We start from the raw sequence: 26,702 nt of genomic DNA, 5'->3' as shown, positions 1-26,702 counted from the left end.
AGTTCTGGTAATCCACTATTTATACGTATTTTATACAAACAGCTTAAGGTCTGATTACTTAATCTTGGCACATACACTTAAATGCACATTACACGAAAGGAATCAGCAGCAGAGTTTTATCCTTTATTTATTCTGTTACAAACAAGAAATTCCTAAGAATGTTGGCTTTACTCCCTCATCAGGACCCCAATACAAATAAAATACTGTCGGAAAAAGCCACAAACTTTTTCACAAAACTCTCATCTTCTTGTGTTCCTACCCGTTTTCTCAACAGTTGGACAGAAATGATAAGTGTGCTTGTCGGCTGAGTTGTGTCTAGAATTTTCAGAAACCACTTTGATATTATTTAAATATCCATTCTAGTGCCTGCAATAGGCTAAGGCTTTCAAACATGGAGGAGGTAGTTTCATCAATAAATCACTGTGAGAGGAATCCAGACTTAAGTACAGTTTTTACTTAATTTTATTAAATTTTATTTTTCCCCATTTTCTCCTTAATTTACATGGCCAATTACCCAAGCCACTCATTAGGACTCCCCCTATCACTAGTGATGCTTCAACACCAGGAGGGTGAAGACTAGCACATGCCTCCTCAGATACATATGAAGTCAGACCCCTCCTCTTTTCGAGCTTTGCCAAGTGGCATTACACTGCGCTCGGAAAAAAGCGCAGGGACTCGGTTCTGATACATCAGCTCACAGACGCCTTGCGCTGATCACCCTAGGAGTGATAAAGGAAGAGAGCGCCATCAACCCACCCGGAGAGAGCAAGGCCAAATGGGGTCTAACAGGGCTTCGGTAGCAAATGGCAAGCTACATGAACAGGATTCGAACCAGTTATCTCCTGAACATAGTGGCAGCGCTTAGCCACTTGAAGCTCGAAAACAGTACAGCTTTTAAACATGGTGCAGGTAGTTTCAACACCCACTCATAGTCAGAGCTAGCCAAACAATTTTAGGACTTTTAAACCTGGTTGAGATAGTTTCATGCACTTTTTCCGTAACTTAAAAGATGTGTTTAGGTCAGATAGATGCTTTAAACCAAATAATAAAAATTAAATTGTATAAATAGTGTTTGTATGGATTTAGCATACTTAGAATATATACAGTGACTGTTACAGCACCCCCTCTAATACAGTTAACCACCCATATGGCGAATTTGTAGAGTTTTCACTTACTCTGCTTCAAATCTGTTGTGTAAAACACGTTTAGAGCTCTGTAGATTCCTGGTTTGAGGGGTACATTTTGCAAAATTGTGCACATTTGATTTTAGTATGTTGTGTGTGTGTGTGTGTGTTTGTGTGCACACCCCTCTAGCTGTTGAAGACGCTACCTTCATTTCCTGCCTAAAAACATTCCCTCCTACTCTGGTGAACACCCACGCCAGACCAAACACATCAATCAGCACTTCAGCAGGGGGTTGAGCAGCTCCTACAGCGAAGACCAGCCAGGCGCTTTTACACCGAAAACCATTTTAAACAGTTTTCACACACTCCTCCAGAACACACACAAACACGCACACACACACTGCATCCTGTGTTTCTGAACAGAGAGAATCAGTAAATAATCAGCAAAGAGAAAGAACATCTCAGAAGCAGAAGCTTATTGCATTATAAGCAGTTTTATTACTCAAGAGGCTTTATAACAGTCTTATAAAGTATTGTTTAATACATGATGCTCTAACACAGAACACAAACAAGTTCTTTATTCAAATGCACACATATACAATTAGGACAAACGTCCAGCCTGCCTTAAAAAGAGAACTTCACAGAATTCTTAAAATTCTCTGCATAATTTGGTGTTTGGAAATGAACACATTTAGAGTTGGGTTCAGGGAGAAACTGTGCTTCACTATAGAGAAACAACAACCATGACTACACCAGTGAACCCACACACACACACACGTTTCTTCTACATGTAGTTTTTTATGGAATGTTAACAATGATAAAACAGTGCTACATCTGAACAAATACAAAATAACCCTGTCATGATAATTACACAACCGTCTTATTGTCTCATTTTTATAAAATAAATAGTCTCAACCTCAGTAATCTTTGCTGACTTTGATATCATATCATCCATTGTGTTTCCTGGCTTCTTTGTTTGCATACTAATTAATCTAATATCACCGATGTTTTATACATACGCACAATTACCAGTGCATAAATAATGGAGTCTTAATAAATGTTTATTATTATCATTGAAAAGTTGTAAAGTTTAAGCTTCTTGAGAGACTTTTAAGGGTTTTTCATTTTAATACTACGGTGGAACCCCATAAGGGGCTTGGAGAAACCTTTAAAAAAGCTTAAGGTGCTAAAAAAGAACTTTTTCTTTACTAAAAAACTTTTCTTGAAGGTCCCTTAAACCATGTTAATGGGGATCTTCATAGTTTAAAATAGAAAAATCCTTAAAAGTTATACAGTATACTTTAAGAAAAATTCTATCCTATTATATTTATATTTGTTGCAGGAAATAGTCTTAAAATGACCATAATATCGCAATATCACATTTATCTCTGGGACAATATATCATCCAAAAAAATATATATCATGACAGGCCTACACACAACACTACATGTATCCCATTTTTGATATCATGCAATTATTAAAAACCTGTTTTAGACTCAAAATCTATTCAAAAGTATGGTAGAAAAGTGTCTCAGGCATCAGGCAGTGTATTCATAACCATCTGGTGGTGTAATAACATTCTGTGTGGGAGCTTTTAGAGCTTCAAACATCTGGTTCAATTCATCCCAACTGTCAACAATTCTGACTGGGTAAATTTATCTCCAGTTCAGCGTTTCTCACCAAACCCACTCTGAATGACTCACATCTTCACATCTTACCAAGTCAATTATATAGAGAATTTTGAAAAGATGGTGAGAGTTCTCTTCGATAGCTTATATGATTCCAGTGAACAGTGACACACGACACCATCGTTGTGTACGGCAGGAAGCTCAGCGTGTGTTTATATTAGTGACACAGTTAAGTTGGCAGGGTGGTCTCAGGTGCATCACTATGCTGGTTATAAATTGATGACGGTTTGGTCTCACTATAGTATGCTAATGTGTTTTGGGGTGTATTGTTCAGGGGTCATGTACACACAGGGCTTCAACAACAGTAATCTTTTACATACAAAGCATGTAAGCAAGTTTATCAAAAGATAAGTAATTTGGTTCTCTGTATCATCAGTGATGTAGCAGATGTTAAAGAGCGTTTTTTTGATACAATAATAATTATACACTGCAAAAATGGAAATAGGTAAAGGTAGTTAATATGAACAATATTTGTTATTATGAGACGACTGTAAGAATATTATACATATTTTTAGAATATTTGTTATAATTGTTTTGAGTAAATGTATCTACTGATTCAAATTCATACTGTATATCAGCAAAAATTTGAAAATCTGGCATCGGTATCGGTATTAAAAGGGACAAAGTGGTATCAGTGCATCCCTAGGAATTATCATACTTTAAAAACTTAGTTTATTGAATCCAGCAAAATGATCTGCTGATTAAATAACATTCTAAATACAAGTTAGATTAATGAAATTACTTAAAAGTTACTGCAGTTCAAATTTGTGGTTGATACTGATTCTGGCTACGTTCACATTACAAGCCATATTGCTCAAATCCGATTTTTTGTGCTCAACCCAGAATTGGTTATACTGACGGTTCACATTCACAAATGTATATGACCTGTATCTGTGTGTAATGTGAACGAATCTGTCCATAAAACGCCTCACATGCGCACATTGATAGGTGTATAAACATTTCCTTTTCCACCATCAAAAAAACGTCATATTTGAGAGACAACTCGTAGCTTTATAAAGGGAAATGGAGCATCTTTTGCTGGAGTGGAGAGCAAACAGCTGGTCTGAAGTACATGCTCAGGTCGAGGAGATGAAAGGTGGTTTGCTTTTGCTGTTTTTGCAGATATAGCTGCACAGCTGCACCAAGAGATGTGTGGTTACGAGAGAGAAGCACGTAGCGCATGGTTAAAGCAAAAAGACGCATGAATTATGATTTGACCGTTCACATTCATGTCGCATGTCCATGGATCAGATACGTATCTGATTTAGGACCACATATGGAAATAGCCTCAAATCTGATTTGAAAAAATAGAATTTGGCATGTTCACACAGCCATGAGAAAATATGAGCAGATATGAGCCACAATGAGCACAATGAGCAAAAAAAATCAGATTTGAGTCACTTCAATCTGGTAATGTGAACGTAGCCTCTGACACCACTGTGAAAGTCTAACATTATTGTAGACCAACCAATATATCTGTTAGGGTCTGGTAAAATATCCAGAAATAGGTTAAATATTGTATAATTTTAGACTTACACTGCATTTTATTATACTATAATAATATTAATAATACAGTTTATCTCAATATACTGTACACTGTATATTTTATACAGTACTACTTATACACAATATATCACAATATCCTTATAATGAAAAATATGACATACTTTAACTACAATGAAAAAAACTTGCCCACCAAGATGTCATTTTCTGCAGTGTGCTACAGTTATTGCTCAGTCCTGTGAAAGCCGATGTTTGGTGGAAACCGGCTTGAGGACACGACCCTCACAGCAGGCGCAACATGAGACCAATACCAACACAGAGACGACATTAAGACAACATTAAATCAGTACAGATTAATACACATTAATACACACAGAGCACACGAAAGACAAGAGGATTTAGCATACAGCAGCTAAAACAACAACCATACAATCATCTGCAGCTTCTTCCCAGAACAACTCCCAGTGATTAGAATCTGAACGGTGCAATAATACCCTGGAAATGCCTTTTCAAAAGAGCCCATTTCACTGAAAACCAAAGTCTCTTCATTTTCTTTAAGCAGACCATTCACTTTGGATTCCAGATGTGAAGACTAATCTGCAAAAACAGCATCTTAACAGTATCTTTACCTACACAGTTTACAGGTTACCTATTTCTTTAGCTCCTTCTATTCATGCTATACAAACTGTTTTAGACAGCTTTTGGAGTGGGGTGCAATACAGGTCAGCCAATCACAACCTAGCTCATTTGCATACCATTTCTCCAAAATGGTAACTTTACAGGAGAAGAAAATATAAAAGGGAATGTATGCCGATTATTATTATTCCATTCTGGAGCATTTCTGTTTGTCCATTATAATTTTATATTAAAACAATATATATATATATATATATATATATATATATATATATATATATATATATATATATATATATAACAACAGCCAGATTTACATTGTCAAATTAAAGAAAAATTAATTATATTAAAAATTATATTAAAAAATAAGTATCAGTAGTATTAGGCTAAAATCACATTTTTATCAATTATTAAATCTAAAGAATTTCTTATATGGACCCTTTATATGAAAAAGCCAGTTTAGTTTTTTTTTTTTGGAACATTAGCAAGACATTACAAAACTGTCCTTTAGTCTGGGAAGCCAGAGGACACTGCCAGTCAACAGTGCTTTAAAGGGTTAAGACAGCTAAAAGAAGCAGTAGTTCAGAAACCAGTTACCCAAAGCTCAAGCAGGGCTAGTCCTTGTCTCAGCTAACTGAACGACCTGCTAATACCACACAGTCCTGTTCTTTGTTTACTGATAACAACAAACTAAATAATACAAAAACATTAAGTGGTAGACTTGATACATCAGGTAGATTATGTGTAGTTGGTTATAAATGTAGAAACAATGCTTAGCAAACATGAACTAATTCACTAACACTAAGCAAGCTAGTATATAATTCTTAACATTGTAGCTTTAGAAAGAGGTAAATAAACTCAACATGGTCTTCTTCAAGAATCAGGAAAAATACTGACAAATGATCAAATGACCAGTGTTTTTAACATCGTATTTCACTCAAAACAGTGTTTACGCCCACTGAGGCTAATGTTAGCCCAGGTGCGCTAATTGTAGGTAGGCTAAGTTAGATAGTGGGAAATAAACTCAACATATACTCAACAGTAGTGAAAAAAAGATCTATAATTTACTTGTTTCTTCATAAAAGTGTTAAACTGCCACCTTTAAAGTGTTTACATCAGCTGGGGTTTATGCCAAAGGTCTAGATAAGCTAAACGTAGGTTGGCTAGTTTACTGTAGTGGCTAACAAACTTAACATTAAGGATTCATCTTTAAAAAATCAGATTAAATACTGAAAAGGTAATAGCGTTTAACTGACCCATTTAAAATGTGTGTTATTTATCTGTTTATCTGTAATGACAAATACTTAATTAATATTTTTGTTTTCCTCTGAATAGTCTGAATGATGTTAATGTTAGCTAGCCAAAGTAGACTTATTTTGGATAGCAATAACCATACTGTAAAAATTTTATATGATATTTTAGGATAATTTATATGATATTTTTATGATAATTGTTTATATTTTAATTGTTTCCTTTTATACTGTACAAACTAATTTTAGCAATAGGTCAAGGTAGGCTAATTCTCAAAATAGCAATAGGTCAAGGTAGGCTAATTCTCAATATATCAATAGGTCAAGGTAGGCTAACTGGCTATGGATAGACTAGTTCTCAATACAAGCTAGTCTTTTTTCAGAAAGCAGGTCAAAATGTTTTTTTAAATGTTTTTTCCCCCAAACAAACTGTTGCCTTTTAAAATCTCTGTGCTAATGTTAGCAACAGGTCAAATCCCTAAAATGACTGTCCTTCCAGCAATTGCAGGTGATCAATGTCAAAAACAGTGGATGCAATGTACAGTAGCCTTAGCGCTACTGTTTGTGACATTTAAATAAGTCCATTTGTTAACGTAGATTACAATGTAAACTGGTGTGGGAAAGAAGAACTGTCGGTGACCTTCACTTGAACTGTTCCTGTGGTCTCCTAAGATGGCTTTGTCCAACAAAAGAAGACCAGCCTCTGGCATCACAAGAGCGTTATGTTTCTGTTTCATCATTCACAGAGACACGACACAAATGATGAGTGAGTATTCACAAGTGAGCATTTTGGAAAGGGGTGGAAAAAAACGCAAAAGTCTTGACTTAGCAGTTTTGCGCTGGTCACGTGACGGAGGGTGGGCTGTGCGGTTTGTTGAGCTGGTCTCATGGCTTTTGTTGGGAGATTAGCAGAGCACACAGTGGTGAGATAGGGCCGGTCGGCCTCAGCCACCCGACCCTGAAAAACATAGCCGAACCTGACCATTCCACCCCCCCTCCCCCCCCACCAACATCAGCAACACCTTCACCACCAGCAGCAGCAACCTTAGCTTAGCTAAACGCGTATGTGGATGCTCAGGCCCTGAAAAACACCACCGTTATGCCTCAGCTAATCACGTTAGCCCAATCTTCCTAAAACAACTTGGGATTTTCTTTCTTTTTTTTTTCGTTTTGATTTCCTGTTCTCTGTCACGGCCTCTTTGCGAGAGAAGTGGGGAACCCTCTCCAAAACTCCTCTTGGTTCCCTCCAATGAACCCTCACCCTGCGTTGAGGAGCATCGTCTTCCAAAACGGTGAGTTCAGGCCTGCGTGTGTCACTGTGTGCTGTGCTCAGAGGCTTAAGCATAGCCTAGCCGTCCCACTGGCTAACATGTGGAGCCCACAGCTCTGTGAAAGTGATGGTGTCAGTTCACACAAAGCCACGATGGAGAGACAGGTTTAACTCATGAAGCAACAGTGAAGGACAAGAGGGTGAACAGTGTTCACGGTTTGGGAGAACTAATGAAGAAAGAGACCAATTTCTTTCTCTCTCTCTCTCCCTCTGTCTCATGTATTCCCTATGTCTCTCGCCCAGCGTTGGCTAACACTGCAGGGGTCAAAGGAGGTTGCTTCACCTCTCGCAGTAGTGCAGGGTGAAACTGCCAGAACTTTTCTGCTCTCCAATGCTCCACTGCTCAAGATCCAGCTTGTCGTCCAAGTCGTCATCGTCCAGTTCCTGCTCTTCCTCGTAGAGACTGGGCTCCTCTATGGAGCTCTCCATATGATAGCAGTAGGGCTGCCCCTCTGTGTACTCGTAGATGGTGGGCAGGCTGCTCTTCAGGCTGCACCGCCGCCTCAGGGCCACTAGGAGGGGCTGTCGAGCGCATATACAGGAGATTAAACACTCCAATACACATTTTATGGAAACGTGTGAGGAAACACATTGAATAATTGATATCCTTGCAATAAACATGTTGAATGTAGACAATACAACTGTCATTTCTCATATCACAATAAGAACATTATAACGTCAGTTTATAGATCATTTTCTACCTCTTATTTCACAGGTATTGGCTATAATTAGGACGTTCCCCTTGCCAACATATAATTTTTGGCAGTGGAAACATTATTTTAATATTAAAATGAATGTATTTGTGTGTATATCTTGCTATAGGATACCATTACATTGCATTTTAAAATGCGTCCTCTCAAAAGCTTTTACGATTACAAAGGAATGAATGTATGGTAGAATGGTAGGAAAAATGATAATATTGTCAGTTAATTGTGAAGTGAATGACACTGCACATGACCTGTATATGAACATTATAGAGCATCCCCTATGCTTCCTCTAGTGTATTCCAGGTTGTCAAAAGGGGTTTGTGGATCATATGAAGATTATAAAGCATTATAGATGTGCTGTTGATATGCTTCCTCTAGTGTATTACAGTCTGTCTTAATGATTGTGTAGATCATAAAAAAACTTTACAGGGCATTATGTAGAGCTTCTTTGTTTCAATTAATGATTCAAACTAATACTCAAATTTGTTGACAAATTGATGCAAAGCAGTCAGAAATAGTGGCAAAAATTCCCCCATATTCGATACACAATTTTAAGGGCAAAAATGAAATGAAAATGTACTGAGATTAAAGGTGATTACATGCAATAAATATTGCAAACTTTTAAATGTATTGAATCAATATAAAACAATGTACTCAACAGTATATGTACATACTGATTAATTTGTGGATCTTTAACTGTAAATGTAACTAATTTAGAGTTAGTGTTTTAGTATACTGTGGCTATTTGTGTACAAACTGCTTATAACACTTTGTTATTTTTATTTGTCTGACTTTCATATGATGTTTTAGTATGTTATGTCACAGTATATGTCTGTAATCATCTGGTTGTGTTACCTGAGGCATGGTGAAAATGTCCACATTGTTACCAAGGTCAATCCAGGCCAGACAAGAGAAGCTCTTGGGGTTCTTCAGGGCCTCGGTCAGGTCTTTCATGATGGCCATGGTCAGGCGGTTTCCGTTGAGAGCCAGCGTGGTGAGTTTAGGCAGTGTGCACAGCAGTGGGAGCAGCAGCCTCAGACCCTCGTCCCGCAGCTCGGTAAAGCTCAGGTCCACAGAGATCACGGCACCCCCGCTGGTCTGGAGATAATACGCCACATGTCGTATATCACGCATCGATAGGGGGATGCCAGAGAGGTCCACCGAGTCGCTGCAGAGCTTCTTCTGAAGGGTGGTTTTAAGACTGGAAGATAAGAAAAGAGATGGTTGTTAGTATTGTTATTTAATTATTAATTACTTGGTGGTAATCGCTGATTATTCATAACTAACTGTCAGACTATAACTTGATTTCCTGGCTGGGCAAACTTAAGGTAGATTATTTTACCTGGTTACCTACTAAATGAATCAATAAAACATATGACTGATTGAGATACATGGGAAACAAAATCTTGGCATTAACAACTGAGATGGGAGTAGCTACTTGATTTATGCACTACCATTACCTCAAAAAAAGGATAATAATCAAGCTTATAAGGCACTTATAGTAATAATGAAATTTTCTACCACAAGTCCGTAATATGTATGTAGTATATAGGGTATGCTACACAATTACTTTTTTTGGATCGTCTGTTTGGATTTTAAATGTCAGACTCAGTGGGTTATGGTTGTACTGTGGACTGATCAGTGCTCTGTAACAATCCACAGTGGGATTAATAACAGTATAGCAGAATAGTAGAAAAATGTAGGTAAATTGGGACAGTTTATTATATATAATATGTGACATATTGGTTGTAGGCTATGAATGGAGTGTGCCGATCTAATACTTAATATTGGTATCACATAATACTGGCCAAAATCATTGGATCGAATATCAGAAGAAATAATAACCCACTGACCTAGTATTAATATAAATATTTAGACCTAGAACCCAAGCATACATGTGTTTAAAGCTACATACTGTGCATGCCAGACAGTCTGGCATTCCCTGTGTTGGCGGTGCACAGGTGTTAGCACTGTGTGTGTGTGTGTCTGTGTGTCCTGTGGTGGGAGGTTATTTCTAGCCCTATTGTAAACTCTTTCTGAGAGCTGGGATTTAGGTGCTATTGTTACTTTCACTATGTGTGTTTTCCATTCAGGCTATACGTGTGTGTGTGTGTGTGTGTGTGTGTGTGTGTGTGTGTGGAGGGGTTGTATAAGGAGTGTATAACCAGCATGGCATATCCAACAAAACATTCTATATACACTTCCAATTCTTGACCAGTATAAAATATGTTTTAAATTTAATTTGATGGGCTAGTTGGTCTATCACCTGGTTGTCAAGCTGGTCATATTTGTTTTTTAAAGCTACTTGACCAGTTCGGTATGCCAAGTATATGCACCAACATCAATGAAGATCATACTACAGATCAAAAGATGAAAATTGGGGTCACTTAGGGTCCTCCAGAAAGTGGTAAAAAGCTTCTGCTATGATAAATATTAATAATAAAGTAACATATTCATGAGGCTGCGCTTACTGTCTTACTGTTAAGTAGTGAAGGTATCACAGCCTCTGTACTTTAGAGAGCCAAAAGGGGGTCTTTTGACCCCACACCAAAGATCATACTCTTTTCATACCGTTATTTCTATTCATTTAGTGGATTTCAGTCCAGAAATGAACACTTGTTATGTCCTTTACTTCCCACAGCTCCTAATAGTCAGCGAAATATGACTTTCTTCTTCTACTTATTTCTCATTATTTTTAATACTGCTGAATAGATAATAAAATAGCCACACACTACTTTAATACCTATTTCTCCAAGTACTCCTAATAATAAGCTAGAGAAAGTGAAATGAAGGGTGTATTTATAGGGCAGGCATCTCACATTTCTCGTGTATTTCTTGGTATTTTTTGTACTGAAAGCAAAAAAAAGCTTTTTTCAACATTTTTTTCAACTATTTAAGCAGCAGTTTAGTCTGGGCTGAATGAAGTCAAGGAATAAAATGTTATGTTTTAAAGATACATCATTATTATACATACAGTATCAGTCAAAAGTTTGGACACACTTTCTCATTCAATGTTTTTATTTATTTTCTACATTGTAGATTAATATTAAAGACATAAAACAATTAATGTACACATAAAAAAGAGTTTGTCCTCCACAATCCCCTGAGCTAAACCTAACTGAGATGGTGATACAGGATGAGCTTGAGCACAGCGTGAAGGAAAAGCAGCAATCCGTCATTAAAGCAAAATGTGGCTGCTAAGAAGAATGTAAAGAAGTATAAAACCTATTTTGAATTGTTTAACACTTTTTTTTTACAAAAAAATTCTGCATGTGTTCCTGTAAAGCTATTATGTCTTCAATATATAATTTACAATAGAAACATCATAAAAAAACACACACTAAATGAAGGAGATGTGTCCAAACTTTTCACTGGTACTGTATATTATATTAATGACCACTAAAGATGTTTAGAAAACTAAGATATGGGAATGTTGAGCTGATATATAATTTGTAATAATAATAATGTTGATATCCATTAGGGTGTTTGGTGATATTTGATACAACAGTGTTCCTTCTAGGATTTGTTTTTTTAGGCCCACACTTTCCCGTCCCTTAATACAATAAATAATACAATCAATGCCAGGTTCAAATTCATTTTTAATGCTCCATTTGCATTGTAGAACTTGTAAGTTATCAGTTTTCACAAAGTATTCACATACTGGCTTTTTGGAATGAAAGATACAAAGTGTACAGGGCTAGGATAGTGACATTAGCTGAGGTAACTTTATATATATTTGTTTATTTACCAAAAGCCTGGTTGTCTTTCTTTATGCAAATTTCACTTGTGATCTTTGTACATGTGTTTTACTGTGGTCTTTATGTTTTTTTCTTTAATGCAGTACTGTGTAAATGTTGTAGCATGCTTAATAAGTCATGAAGCACCTACAGTATGTGCTTCTGCTCTTCCTGTAGCCGTAGTTTAAAATCTTCATTAGAGGTTTATAATTGTGATTTAAGGTGCTTTCACACCTGCCCTGTGTTTAATTTGACTTTCAGACTTTTCAGTTTGGATCTAAACAGTCTGAACCAAAGTAGCAGCTGTGAAAGAAGCTGAGAACCACGTTCCAGACCAAAGGACCAGGGTTTGGTCCAACCAAAAAAGCGTGGTCTTGCATCTACTGAACCATGGTCTGGTTCTCCTAAAGTGAAAACACTTTTATAGATGGTTCAGACTATTTAACCAATTACAGGAAGTTGAGTCAGTCTTTCAACAAACCAGAGGAAAAAAGAATTGGTTTCGCAATCCAACTCCATTTGTGTGCAGTCTTGTCATATAATGGCACGAACACAAATGCTTACACTGTAACAGTAGTTTTACCCTTATTTATAAACAGATTTAAAAGGAATCTGAGGATAATCTTGTACACTCCTTCTGCCATGGGGCATGCATCTACATGAAGGGTAGTCAGATTCTGACAGAGACCTGACAAAGCAACCTAAAGCCACACTCATAACTAACAACTAACTTCTACAAACCAATTAATAGAAAGTACTGGTATAGAGAGATGCAGACCACACAGACGTAGCTAATGATGACAGGATGTAGTAAAGTTCTTTATTCCGCTCACTAAACTGTAGTGTGAAACCAAAACTAATCAGACCAAATACTGTACAAACACTGTAACAAAGACATAAACCTTGGTGCAGACTCTGTTCTGGACTTTCAGGAGTGAAAACGTCCTTATTGACATTACATAGAATTATTATGTAAATGTAGAAAAATGCAGAAGAAACATTCTAATTTAAAACATTTCTAATATGTAGAAACTGGGACTAAATTCACCTGGATCAGCAATACAGTAATACTAAAATTAATAATATTAACATTTATTAATCAAGGTTCCAAATGCAGTAAAATGAATTCAAGCTGATGTCCGTAAGTTTTGAGAGTTAGGGCCCTCTCTGGCGAGAATTGGTAATTGCACCAAGCATGCGGAAGAATAATTTTAAACTGGGCGGGTTTGAAATGATTCTCCTTTCTCCTTTCAGAGCGGATTAATCTGATTACAGGTTATGTTCAGTCAGGGAGAGAGAGCACTCAGTCAGAAACTACTCAAGGAAATGTCTTCAGAGGATGTAAGAGAGTTATTATATATGGTTTATATAGTATATTTAGTTTCAATTACATCCCTAATGCGGCATAGCAATTTGGATGATCACAAGCCATCAAACCAAGCTGAACTGCTTGAATGTTTGCACCAGCAGTGGCACAAAGTTACCCAAAAGCAGTGTGTAAGACTAAATAAATGCTCTAAATGACAATATTTTTATTTGGATTTTTGGGAATATTTGTTTGTAGTTTATATAATAAAACAACAATGTTAATTTTACTCAAACATATACCTATAAATAGCAAAACCAGAGAAACTGATCTGTATTTGGCGTTGCTGGAATGGCAGCAGAACCACATTGAGAATATTTATGCCACAAAATAAGATAGAAAGCCTTACTTGGACCTGAGAGACAGTTAATCTTTTGATTTCGGATAAAATAATGAATCCTTTCCCGTTCATATAGCATATTTTAACAGAATATTTTAGAAGATACTGACTATATATGGCCATATGTATTCTATGTAGATGGAGGTCGTGACAGTGGTGGAGAGCCTGGAGATAATGTAATTTTGCTGTGTCACCCACCACTGGGTTTGCACTGCTGCTGAAATTGTTCATTCCAGCAGCGTGTCTCTCGCCCAAACACACAGCGCCCCGGCCCCCTCTCTCTCTCCCTCACTCGCTCTGTCTGTACCAGCATGTTTTATTATGACATGAGTTCCATTATCAGGATCAATTTCTCTCTCTGTCTCTCTCTCACACACATACAAACACACACTCGGTAAAATGCATTATAAACGAGTGGCCTGTTCCGTCTGCAGCTCTAAAGCTGGTATCACTCATACACTGCCTGGAAACACTTAAGAACCTCAGTAACTCAACACCACAGCAGCCCATCATTCTCTAATATCGTGTATTAATTCTCTCTCCAGGCCCCACCCAATAATGTGTTCTATAGAATCTACTATTGCTTGATTAGACTAGCTTTACCTATGACAATAAAAACTGATAAACTGTTGAACTGTCATCTGATTCTGTGTTTAATTGGTTAAATGAGAGCTGAATGAGCAGATAAAGACTGAATTTGCCGTTCTGATATTTCAGAGTTCACAATAGTTCTTGTATTAGCACCACAGATGCTTAGGTAACCAGCGCAAGCTGTTAAGTAAATTATTGATCCATGTACTGTGTACAGGAAAGCATCTGGGGAAACCTACCAGACCACTGTGTCTTAGAATGAATATGCAGCTCTGGAAAAAAATAAGAGACCACTTGAATAGATTTTACCAAATTGAAAACCTCTGGAATATAATCTAGAAGAAGCTGGATGATTACAAGCCATCAAACCAAGCTGAACTGCTTAAATTTATATACTAGGAGTGACATAAAGTTATCCAAAAGCAGTGTGTAAGATATGCCAATATGCATGAAAACAGTAATTAAAAAACAGGGTTATTCCACCAAATATGATTTCTGAACTCCTAAAACTTTATGAATTTTAACTTGTTTCCTTTGCATTATTTGAGGTCTGAAAGCTCTGCATCTTTTTTGTTATTTCAACCATTTCTCATTTTCTCCAAATAAATGCTCTAAATGACAATATTTTTATTTGGAATTTAAGAGAAATGTTGTCGGCAGGTCATAAAATAAAACAACAATGTTCTTTTTAATCAAACATTTACCTATGAACAGCAAAATGAACAAGTACCAACTATTGTTGAATAGCCCACCTCCATTCACCCCATGATTCCGTAATACAGTGCTTCCAATCAATGCTCCTAACAGGCTTACAATGGTAGAGATCAGAGGGGCATTCAGGGTTCTTGCTCCATTTTAAAAGTCAAATTTAATGCTTTTTAAGACCTTTTTAAGAACTCAATAAATATAATTTAAGGCCCAAAAATGTAGTCATTTAACTTCAAAAGTAGATAATAATTTATTGTATTAAAAATAAAAAATTAACTTTTCCCATTTGTTATGAATTTTCTTTATCAATTTTGTTCCATTGTGATGCAGAACATGTTAGCATGTTAGCTAGCTCCCTGCTAATGTTAGCCAGATCCCCACTAACCCTAGTTTTCTCCCCGGTAACATAGCTAACTCGCAGCTAACATCAGCATGGTAGCTAGCTCGTCACTAATGTTAACTCCGCTAAAAGTTCTCTCTCGTTAACATTAGCACTCCTCTGCTAATGTTAGCTAGCTATACGCTAACCTTAGTTCTCTCCCCAGTAACGTTAGCTAGCTTGCCGCTAATGTTCACTCCGCTAACCTTAGTTCTCTCCCAAGTAACGTAAGCTAACTCGCTGCTAACGTTAGTATGGTAGCTATCTCGTCACTAATGTTAACTCTGCTAAAAGTTCTCTCTTGTTAACATTAGCTAGCTCTCCACTATTGTTAACTATCTCTATGCTAACCTTAGTTCTCTCCACAGTAATGTTAGCTAGCTCTCCGCTAATGTTAACTTCGCTAACCTTAAGTTCTCTCTCTGATAACGATAACTAGCTTGCCGCTATTGTTTACTAGCACTACGCTAACCTTAGTTCTCTCCTCAGTAACTCGCCGCTAATGTTAGTATGTGCTTTCCCACTGACATTAAACGCACCATCTAAAAATGTAATACCTACAGCAAAACCATAATTTAAAATATAGAATAAACAGTAAATTTGCCAGTGTTGAATCAACACTCTTGAATTTCAACATTCACAGTGAAAATTTAATAGCAAATTGTTTGTGCTGTTTTAACAAATACTGCCCTGAGACTTTACTGCATGTACCACATCTGCCAAAACTCTTCAGTATGATAATACAAATCAAAACCACTCTCCCAGGATATTGGAGTGTAGTTTTATTTTCGCTGTGCCTTCCCTGCAGCGGTAGCAGGTGTCATGGCTCCTTTGTCTACGTAGCCCAAATTCAATTTCTCTTCCAAATATAACTCCCGCTGTGTTCCCAGGCCTGTTCTATACCAGCATCTGACAGCATTATTCTGACCTGCAGCTCAGCGCTGTGTGAGGAGGCAGCTGCGTCTCTCAGCACCGTGACATTTCTGTCATCTCTGTGTTTAAACCGGCGGGTGAAGGAGGGGCTGAGGAACAGCTCTAAAGCTGCTTTAGTGCCGACTCAGATCAAAAAGTCATCAGCTCTGAGAGACGCTAGCCTCTTAATGGGCCAATAAAGGTCCAATACGATTGTGTTGACTCTGTTTAACTGTCCATCTTTTATTTTCTTCTGTAGTTAATGACTGTAGCTCCACCTCAGTGTATATTACAATACCTACATTTAGAGTGTTATTAATATATACAGCTCTGGAAAAAATGAGACCACTCCAGTTTCTGAATCAGTTTCTCTGATTTTGCCGTGTATAGGTATATGTTTTTGAAAACTGTTTTTTTATTCTACAAAGAAAATTTCTCCCAAATTCCAACAAAAATTATTGTCATTTAGAGCATTTATTTGCAGAAAATGAGAAATGGCTGAAATAACAAAAAAGATGCAGATCTTTCAGACCTCAGATAATGCAAAGAAAAAAAGTTTATATTTATAAAGTTTTATAAGTTCAGAAATCAATATTTGGTGGAATAACCCTGGTTTTTAATCACAGTTTTTATGCATCTTGGCATGTTCTCCTCCACCAGCCTTACACACTGCTTTTGGATAACTTTATGCCACTACTGGTGCAACAATTCAAGCAGTTCAGCTTGGTTTGATGGCTTGTGATCATCCATCTTCCTCTTGATTATATTCCAGAGGTTTTAAATTTGGCAAAATCAAAGAAAAACATCATCATTAGGTGGTCTCTTACGTTTTCCCAGAGCTGTATTCACCCTAATAAGAGACTGTAGCTCTGCCTCAGTGTATATCACAAAACCTATATTTAGAGCTTTCTTTATTTACACTAATACACTTTATGTATCAAGCAGATATATAAATGATTACAGGTGTGGTCTGATTAGACAATGAGTCTTGCCACAAGAAAGTGTAAAAATGCTTGCCCCACTGACTTCTATAAAATAAAATCTCTCAGAGGCTACTTATGGAAAGTGTACCTCTTGGTGAGAGATTGTTGACGGCTAGACATGCCTCTACAACAAACTCAAAGTCATTTTGCCCTATAGAAAGACTGTGAAAAGGGGGTGCATCACTGAAACAAGAGAAGCAGAATGAACTTTTTAACAAATTGCTCACCACCTGGTCTGTCCATCAGCCAGCCTCCATTGCCTTTGTTTGCAGTGGTGTCAGGAATGTGAAACCTAGACTGGACATGATCTGGGGAGCCATAGCATTGGACAATCAGTCACCCCTAGTAACAATACAGCTCAGTGATATGAACAGGACATCCTGGGGCTTTCCAACCAGTATTTTTCAGCAGGATAATGCTCACCCAAACACAGCAAGGCTTTTTTTCAGGGTAGCATCTTATCTAGGATAGAGGTAGCCCATTAGGGTACCAGATCATTCTCTCAATTTTACAGTTTTTCCAAAACAAACATCCTTTTACTTTAATACTGTAATATGTATATTCACCAATACATTCATTTTCTTATATGTGAACAACTACTTATTGGTTAATTAGTTTTGTCAATGATCAATGAATGTATTTTGTTGGGCAAAGCCTTAACAGTTTAAGCTAAATATTTTGCAGCTTTTAACTCTGCACATAAGCAGAACATAGAGTTTTTAGGTCTGCTTCTGTTGGTTAATGTGGCCTCATGCTGACCCAAGAGAGCAGAAAAAGAACAGAGGACATGTCTGGAATATCTCATAAGAATATAATGCAGTTTGAGTCTAGACAGCAAGAACTACAGGAACTCTTTGTTTTTTTCACATCTCGCAGCACACTGTTCGACCATATGAAGTGTTTTTGTCACACAGACTGGTGCCAGTGGTATTCTGGGCTTGTTTACCAACAGATCTGACTTTTAATGAACTCACAGAACAAAAATGTGTGGATTTCAGTGTGGAATTGTGCACAGAACATTGCACATGAAGGATAACATTTGGTGCACCAGAAGGGTTGTCAAGTTCTTGGTTTTTGCATCAAACTGTACCAGTGTGCCTAGAGTTGAACGGGACGTCCTTGAAGCCAGCTGGCAAAATATGCCCTGTGTCAGTTCTTGGGACAACAAATGCTGCTGCAGAACTTTTGTACAGTTTATTTGCATTTGTGTATTTTTGAATAACATACACTTTTCTGTTTAATAAACAAAATTCAAACTTATTAAAATGCACTTTCTGTTTAATAACGTAAAAGAAAAAATAAAATAAAAGTACTTTCTGTTTTAGTAAGCAAAAGTAAAACAGAAAAAGCTATTACTTTACTTGCTATACTTAAATATAATTTTCTGTGTACATATTGTTTTTGTGTGGCAAGAAATAACATGGGGCAAAAGCAGAGAGAATACAAAACCTGGGTCAAAACATAAAGAATTCAATGCACAAAAATGCTCAGTATCCAACTAACAAGGTTGGCAATACTTCACAAAGTTACAGGTGAAGAGAACAAGTACAAATACACAAAAGGAGAATGACACAGGTGTCAGGAACAGTACTGTAAGTAAAACTGTGTGAGTAATCAATCTCTGATTGGCAGTGGAAACACTTGTGTTAGTGTTGTCATGTAGTGGGGCATTCTGGTAAATGTAGTGAATGGAGACTGAGGTAGAGAGAGACACATACAGAAAAGGTACTTTGTTAATGATAAACTCACATAATCACCTTTAACTCTTTAACTAAATTATTAAGCTTGACTGGCCTGGTTTATGGTAAATGAATGTATTTCTTTTGCTATTCCATCTGTCCATGTGAAAACATAAAAATGTAAATATAATATAAATATAAATGAAATAAATATAATAATTAAAAAAAAAACTCCTGAATCCAGCATGCTGGTGTTTGTTTCTGTGTCTTCCACCAAACAGTTAAGTTGGTAACAGCTTGGAAATAAGGAGTTCAGAAAAAGCAAAATTGACTTTCAGGATTCCAAGCAGGTTTCACATTTGTGATCAAGTGTCATGATGGATTACAGTCACTCTCAGCTCGCCTCTCGTCTCCGGGCAACCAGTGAGTGTGTGTCCCCCATTTTCTTCTTGTCAGTTTCTGTCTAATCAAGAAGGGATGGGGACACTCTCTCCACAGCTAAAACTCATGAACCACGAAACTAGGAATCTGTAGCTGTCTGACGGAATGACCAAATGGATGATATGAACATTATAGAGAATCACAAAGCATGCTCTATACTTCTTGTAGTGTACTGCAGTCTGTCAGAATGAGCGTGCGGATTATATGAGCTTTATATATGCTATTTAGAGTGCTCCCTAGGCTTCCTGTAGTGTAATAGAATCTGTAAGAATGATTGTATTGATAAAATGAACATTGTAGCGCACACACCGTTTCCTGTAGTGCATTAAAGTCTGTCAGAATAAGCGTATAGATTGTAGAGCATTACAGAGCACCTCCCAAACTTCCTGTAAGAGTATTTAATGTATGTCAGAATGAGAACATACATTGTAGAGCATTGTAGAGAACCCAAACTCTTCCTGTAGTGTAGTACAGCCTTTTAGAACAGGCATTTAGATCATATTGATATCATTAGGCAGCTTAGAGCACCCCCACACTTCCTGTAGTGTACTACAGTCTGTCAGAATGAGGGTATGAATTATACAAACATTATACAGCAGTTTGAAGCACCCCCTATGCTTCCTGTAGTGTATTACAGTCTGTCAGAAAGAGCATATGGATTGTAAAGCATTATAGAGTGCCCCCTAGATTTCCTGTAGTGAATTACAGTCTGTCAGAAAGAGCATATGAATTGAAATGCCTCATAAAACACTCTGTAGATTCCCTCTAGTTTGTTTGAGTTTGTCAGAATTACTGTGTAGATCGCACAAACATTAAAGAGCATGGTTTAACTGAAAGTCAGCATTAAAACTCAAGTTATTACTGATACTTTACGGATACTGATACTTCATTACTGATACTGATTACTGTGAGATTTAGCCCTTGGTTCTTTGTTTATCTGCTTTGTTATTATGTTCGTGTTGTGGTATTATTATTACTTTTGTTCTCCAGTGTGTGTTTGAGTGTGTGTTTCTGTGTATAGTGTATGAGAAATGTATCAGAGATGCAGGGCCAGCGACGAGGGGTCAAGGCCTCAGCCAGTGGCCTGTTATTAATAAGAAATGTTGGCCAGCATTTCTGTGGCAACTCTCAGTGCAGTCTGTCCCTCGACCTCCCCGCGGGCCGTCTGCTCCGGCCTCCACACCGTTTTGTTTTTGCAAAGTCATAAATGATGCAAAATCCCTCCATTATTCATTTCGTCCCACAGAAACTCCTAGACTCTATCTCTCTTGTGCTCTTCTATCTTTTACTATCTATCTCTCTCCATCTATTTCTCTGTCCTCCTGTCTCTCACCCAACACACCTGGAGGTCTGGGCAGCTCATATTCACAGGGAAGGCTGCTGTAGACTCTGTTGCCCAGACATTGCTCTGTTATTCAGACATTGCTGGGAATACCAAAATCATGCTGTAATTTCTTCCGCTTTATTTCTGACTAATAGTTTAACTGAACTAGTGCACTACAATGATAAAGACAAATGCTGTCTTTTTTTGTATAGACTTTTTATATATACTCTAGGTTAGGGGTCAGCAATTAAGTTTAGATATTTTTCAACCCATTAAGTGGTGGGCCACAAAAAAAAAATCTGTTTTGGAAAATAAAGAGTAATGGGATGGTGTGTTACAGACTAGTAGCTCTCCAGCCCAGAGGGTTGTTGAACCCAATTGCAGAACAGGTGAATTCAAAGCAGGTAAAACCAAGAAAAAAAGGAAAAATAAATAAATAAACACACTGCTCCTCACGCGGGATCAAACCTGTGTTGTGAATTGGGACAAGGCCCCTTATAAGGAGATAGGGAGCCTAAGACCTGGTGGAAAAACGAGAACGGACGAAAACTAAAGTCACGCCGAGCACGACAGAAATACAGGGAAGGAATTTAAACAAAAGCTGGCCAGAGAAGCATTTTATTTCATTTTAGTTCAAACAACCTCACGAGCCAGATGTTTTATGCTTGTGGACCACATCGGGCCCACGGGCCACCTACTGCCCACATCTGTTCTAGGTTGTATAGGAATGTTACGATATATTTTTCTTGTCCTTCCTGGTACTTTAATGCTGACTACTTTATACTACCAATCTTTGTGTCTGTATCTATAATGTATTATTAAGTGGGCATGCCAAAAGTCATCGGACAGCAGTATGTAAACTAGTTATGAAGTGTTACCTTAGTGAACGGCTTGGGAATACCCACACCTGTATCTATTGTGAAGTGTCATCTTTTAAATAAGGTTGAACCTTACCACTAGTGTGCTCATGGCAAAATTATGTGAATTATCAAGTTACTGAATTCAAGAGAGGACTGAAATTTGCCAGACAGATGAAACATTCATTTTTTTAGGTTTTATGGGAATCCTGTAAATCCACAATGTCAGTGTGTACTGAAAAACATACAACAGATAAGGCATTACCACCCAAAGTGGACAGTGCAGTGGGTTATAATGATTGTGATCAGTGGCATGTCTTGAGCTCACTACAAGATTTCACCAAACCTTTAGCTTGATTTGCCTTATTTATGTAAGCTTGATTTTTATGTAATTACACTTAAATAGTACAGCAAACACTACAGCTCAATGTCAAGCATAACCTTGATTTCTAAGGTTTACAAGCCTTAAGCAGGAGATGCGCGCAGAATATTTTGGCCTCCTGCAGAGCAGCTGAATAGAAAAGAGGAAGAAAAAAAGGAGAAAGTGCCCCCGGCTTCGCTGCTCATGAAAACAGCAGAGTAATCTCTGCCTTCGGAAGGGAAACACAGGAACGCTCTCCTGAGACCTGAGCGGAACACTCGATAGATAACAACCTACTGTGGGCAAGCTGATGCCTGCCACCAATCTGCCACTACACATGGGGATTCAGCTTTCTTTAGAAATTATAATTGTCTCGCAGTTTCTTCCTCCTCTCAGTGACGTAAGAAAAAGACTGGACAGTAAACATGAAACTTTTTGACAGAGAAGTCTTTAAATGTACCTATTTAAACATGACAAATTGTAAATGTATAAAATGTGTTTTGTGTTATATTTTCATTCACTAGTTTTGGCAAGAACGTTTATACATTTCGTTCCTTTTATATATTAAATATATAAAAAATATATTATATTATATATAAAAAATATATATTAAATATATATAAACTCACCTAAACGTGCAATTTTGTTATACTGCTGTATACTTTTTTAACTGTACTATTTTTATTTTCTTGAGGGCTCTTGAATGAACACTTTAAACTGTACTAAATTACATTCCAATTTCCAATTTTGAAGAAAATATTTTTAGATGTTGAATTAATTTCAGAATGTTTCATCGAGATTAAGTGAATCCACTGTAGTTTTTAGACCCTATTCACTTGTATGTAAACAATTTTGAAATTATATTAAAAAAATAATTTCCTAAAAATCTATTTACCCACTCAAAAAAATGCAAAAATAATTGAAGAAATAATTCTAATGAACTGTTCATCGCATGAATTCTATTTTTTGGAAGAAAAAAAACGACTTACCACCAACTACCTGTTAATATATCAAACATGAACTATTGATAACAAACATTAACATTTGATTTAGGTGTACTGAAGCAGGGAAGCATGTTTAACATGACCGCCCTGACAAAAATGGGTTGCATGATGCAACATTTAAAAAAAAAAAACACTTTAGTTTCAGTAAGTAAACAAAAATAAATTAAATAATGTGTTTAAACAGACATATATGTTTTTACATATTAATGCACATGTACATATACATGTACATATTTTCACCTTTGAAAATGACAATCTTTATTATGTACCGTTGCAAGCACTACACTATATTCAGCTTTGGGTTCAGGAAAGAATTGCTCTGCCCCAGATCAGATACACCCAAAACCACTGGTATGCTTAATATTATTGGATGGTGGCATGTGTGGTCACAATTAAAATATATATAAAAATAAAATAAATGTAGGTATGGTTTGAAATTGTGCAATAAACAAAAGGCTGGTTTGCTGCCTGAGGGTAAAGGCATGCCTTAATTGTTTTTTTATATACACTGATATGGCAAATGCCTTCTATGATGTATTACTGGTGCACATGTGACTGACCTATACATGTTAAAAGCTTGCACAATTTCAGAAATGGAATGTCCCATCCATCTGGGACCCACTATAAGATAAGATAACAACTTACAACTTATACAGGTGTAAACATTTCCAACCATCTCCTGGGGTAACATTTGTTAAATTTACATAATAATGTCCAATAACTTTTGTTAGCAAGTCAGTGTATGAACCCTTCACTATCGTAACATATTTAAAGTGCATTGTGGTGCAGTTTCTCTTCAGAGTGAATTAATTGAACAAATAAATGTGGCTTTGTAGAAATTATATCAGAAGCAAATTGATGCCATTTATTAAATCCACTTTTTCTTGTTCTTTGTGAAATACAACAGATCTCTCTTGAGTTGTATATCCATGCTGAATATGAAACTGTTCTTCAATCCCCATTGTCTGCAGTAGTTAGATAAAGAAAGTATTCAGAAAAACAAGCCAATCAGGAAAAGCACTAGGGGCTACGTCAACCTGTGAATTAGTATTCATGACCTCGCCCACCTTGGCTCATGACCGCCCACGTACAGAGCTAAAGCCGGGCCGCAGCAAAGCCAACTCGTCGGCTAAAGAGCTTACAGCTCTGTTTACACCAGCTAGTTAACTTTAGCTATCTTGTGAAAGTAACTATAGGTTTATATTGGATCTCCGGTGGATTCCGCATTTTACTGAGACCTCAAATATACACTAGGGAACCAAGTCTGAGGTAAGAGTTTAGTAGCATTACTAAGAGTTTACTCGTGGCCAAGCGATGCTGAGAGTCTGAGGTTAAGCAAAGTTTGAGGGTTAAGTTTACCTAGCACTCGGTGCTATATTGTTACATGGAAGTCTGTATCTCTGAAAACATTTTGTCATTTGTATTTTAGATCTGCAAAATTGATTGTGGTAGCGTTCTCTTTGTTGTTAGCCAATCAGAGACGATATGTTTGCATGTATAAATATTCATGAGCAAGAGTCGAAATCCTGTCTTTCTTCCAAGACCACTAATCCAGTGAACTAAAGCAGGGTTATACAGAAACACTGGAGCCTTTTTTTTATATAAAAAACGGCTAGACATTTTAAAATGAATGAAAAAACGATGATATATCTGCCCTCTTATCTGCCCTCTTCCCACTCAGGAACAATACTACTGCAATTTTAAATAAAAAGTATTAAGGTATTAAGGACTGATGCTTTAAGTAACTATCAAATCTAGACAGACCAGCACAAGACAGAGGCTTAAATTAGACCATCTTTAGATTGCTCATTACACACCATTCTTCAGGATAACCTTCAAGGTGACCTAAGGCTGAGTGGCTGAGATGTTTTTTAGTGTAGTTATTATTATTATTTAGCCACTGGTCAGAATAACACATTAAAAATGATGAGAAACGTTCTCTCTTTCCTCATTGCCGTGGGAACGGTTGCTAACACACACACACACATGCTCATAAGGGTTCAGAACCTGCCTAGGTTCTGAACCTTTAGACACACTCTTACACACACTTTACAGGATGTGTGTGTGTGTCTGTCTGTATGCATATCCTGCAGAAGCCAATCAGTGCTGAATAAAAGAGTAGCCTGAGGACTGAGAGACAGTCAGAATTAAACACCTCTGTCTGATTACGGAGGGTCGGCCTTTAACTCTGAATTAGAAATGCAGTTTTCAGCTTGTTGTCAGTGTCCTGCTGGCAGCGTCCTGTGAGCAATGATGAAGGACTAGAGTATGACCAACACAAACTGTTCATCAATAGTCTGAGTCTGATGGGTTTGATGAAGGTCCAGATCACTAAGTTCCCCCAAGAAATGCTTGCTTGTGGGGGCTTTTGGTCAACACACACTGGTATGAACATATAACCAATAGCAACCAGAAAAAGGAAAGACCACCAACCCATATCCCATCCGGGTGGAATCAACAGAAGTTCCACTATGACGAAAGTAAAGATAAATTTAACTCACTGAGTGCCCATTTTGACCCGCTGCTAATGTTAGCTAACTTTCTGCTAACCTTAGTTCTTTCCTCGGTAACTAGCTAGTTTGCAGCTAATGTTAGCTAGCCCTCCGCTAATCTTAGTTTTATTGTTAGTAACTAGCTAGCTCGTTGCTAATGTTAGCTAGCCCTCTGCTGACGTTAGTTCTCTCTCCAGATTAGATCTTCATGGTGGGCCATTGTGTTTTTTCCACTGACATTAAATCAGACTCTTGGCAGGGTGTAAAATAGCAATGAGCAATGTAAGATATGGCCCAATCTGAGTTTGTACCATCTAATCCACCTCCACCTTACAAACTACAGGACTTAATGGATCTGCTGGAACGTCTTGATGGCTGTACCACAGATACCATCTTCAGATGTCATGTAGAGGGAGCTGCTTGGTGCTACGCAGTGGTACACAAACATATGCTTTGTCTCATTGTTGAACAAGTGCTGTCTTGGCTGCATGAAACAGGAACAGGGTTAAAAATCGCTCATCCGGTAAAAGCGAATGAGAAAGCCCGCCAATATATGGTACAGATACTAGAGAGCAGAGAGGAGATAACAGAGATTGGTGTGAAGACGTTGGCATGACGATGGCTGTTTTCCACCTGAGAGGATTCTTTCACACCTTTGATGAGTGTGAGGCTCAAAATCGTACCTTCCTCTCACCTTCCAGCTGCAAAGCCACCTGCAAACCAAACCTCAAAACACGCCGTACTCAGAGGGGCTGCTTACCTAGTAGATGTTTACTCAACGTATTTTGAAAATACCTTGAATGAAATAGCAGTGAGTAGCATTAAAGTTGCACGACATTAATTAATGTTAAGTGTCAGAAACTGAATTAAGTAAATACATTATTGTTTTTTTTGGGGTTTTTTTTCTAATTTTTCCCATTTTCTCCCCAATTTACATGGCCAATTTCCCAACCCACTCATTAGGACTCCCTCTATCACTAGGGATGCCCCAACACACCAGGAGGGTGAAGACTAATACATGCTTCCTCCCATACATGTGAAGCCAGCCACCGCTTCTTTTCGAGCAGCCAGCGCACTTGGAGGAAAGCACAGCAGCTCGGCTCCGGTACATCAGCTCACAGACGCCCTGTGCTGCAGACATCACCATAGGAGTGATGTGGGGAGAGAGCGCCATCTACCCACCCAGAGGGAGCAGGGCCAATTTTGCTCCCTCTGAGCGCCGGCAGCTTGATGGCAAAGCTGCATGAGCAGGGGTTCGAACCTGCGACCTCCTGCTCATAGTGGCCGCGC

The 26,702-nt window shown here is 37.6% G+C and overlaps 1 protein-coding gene across 1 annotated transcript in view; it reads right to left on the bottom strand.

Annotated features, from left to right (window-relative positions):
• Positions 1-1,587: 1,587 nt before the first annotated feature.
• lrrc75ba (leucine rich repeat containing 75Ba) overlaps positions 1,588-26,702 on the bottom strand; it is a 50,309-nt gene continuing 25,194 nt past the window's right edge. Inside the window, exons 4-5 of the mRNA XM_007247144.4 lie at positions 9,094-9,439; positions 1,588-8,053 (exon numbers count right to left, since the gene is read on the bottom strand). Of these exons, the coding sequence (XP_007247206.3) occupies positions 7,811-8,053; positions 9,094-9,439 (589 nt within the window). The 3' untranslated portion in view covers positions 1,588-7,810. The remainder of the gene's footprint in view (positions 8,054-9,093; positions 9,440-26,702) is intronic.

This window comes from Astyanax mexicanus, chromosome 12 (genome assembly GCF_023375975.1).
Source record: "Astyanax mexicanus isolate ESR-SI-001 chromosome 12, AstMex3_surface, whole genome shotgun sequence".
NCBI classification, from domain to species: domain Eukaryota; kingdom Metazoa; phylum Chordata; class Actinopteri; order Characiformes; family Acestrorhamphidae; genus Astyanax; species Astyanax mexicanus.
This window is presented reverse-complemented; position numbering and strand designations above follow the sequence as displayed.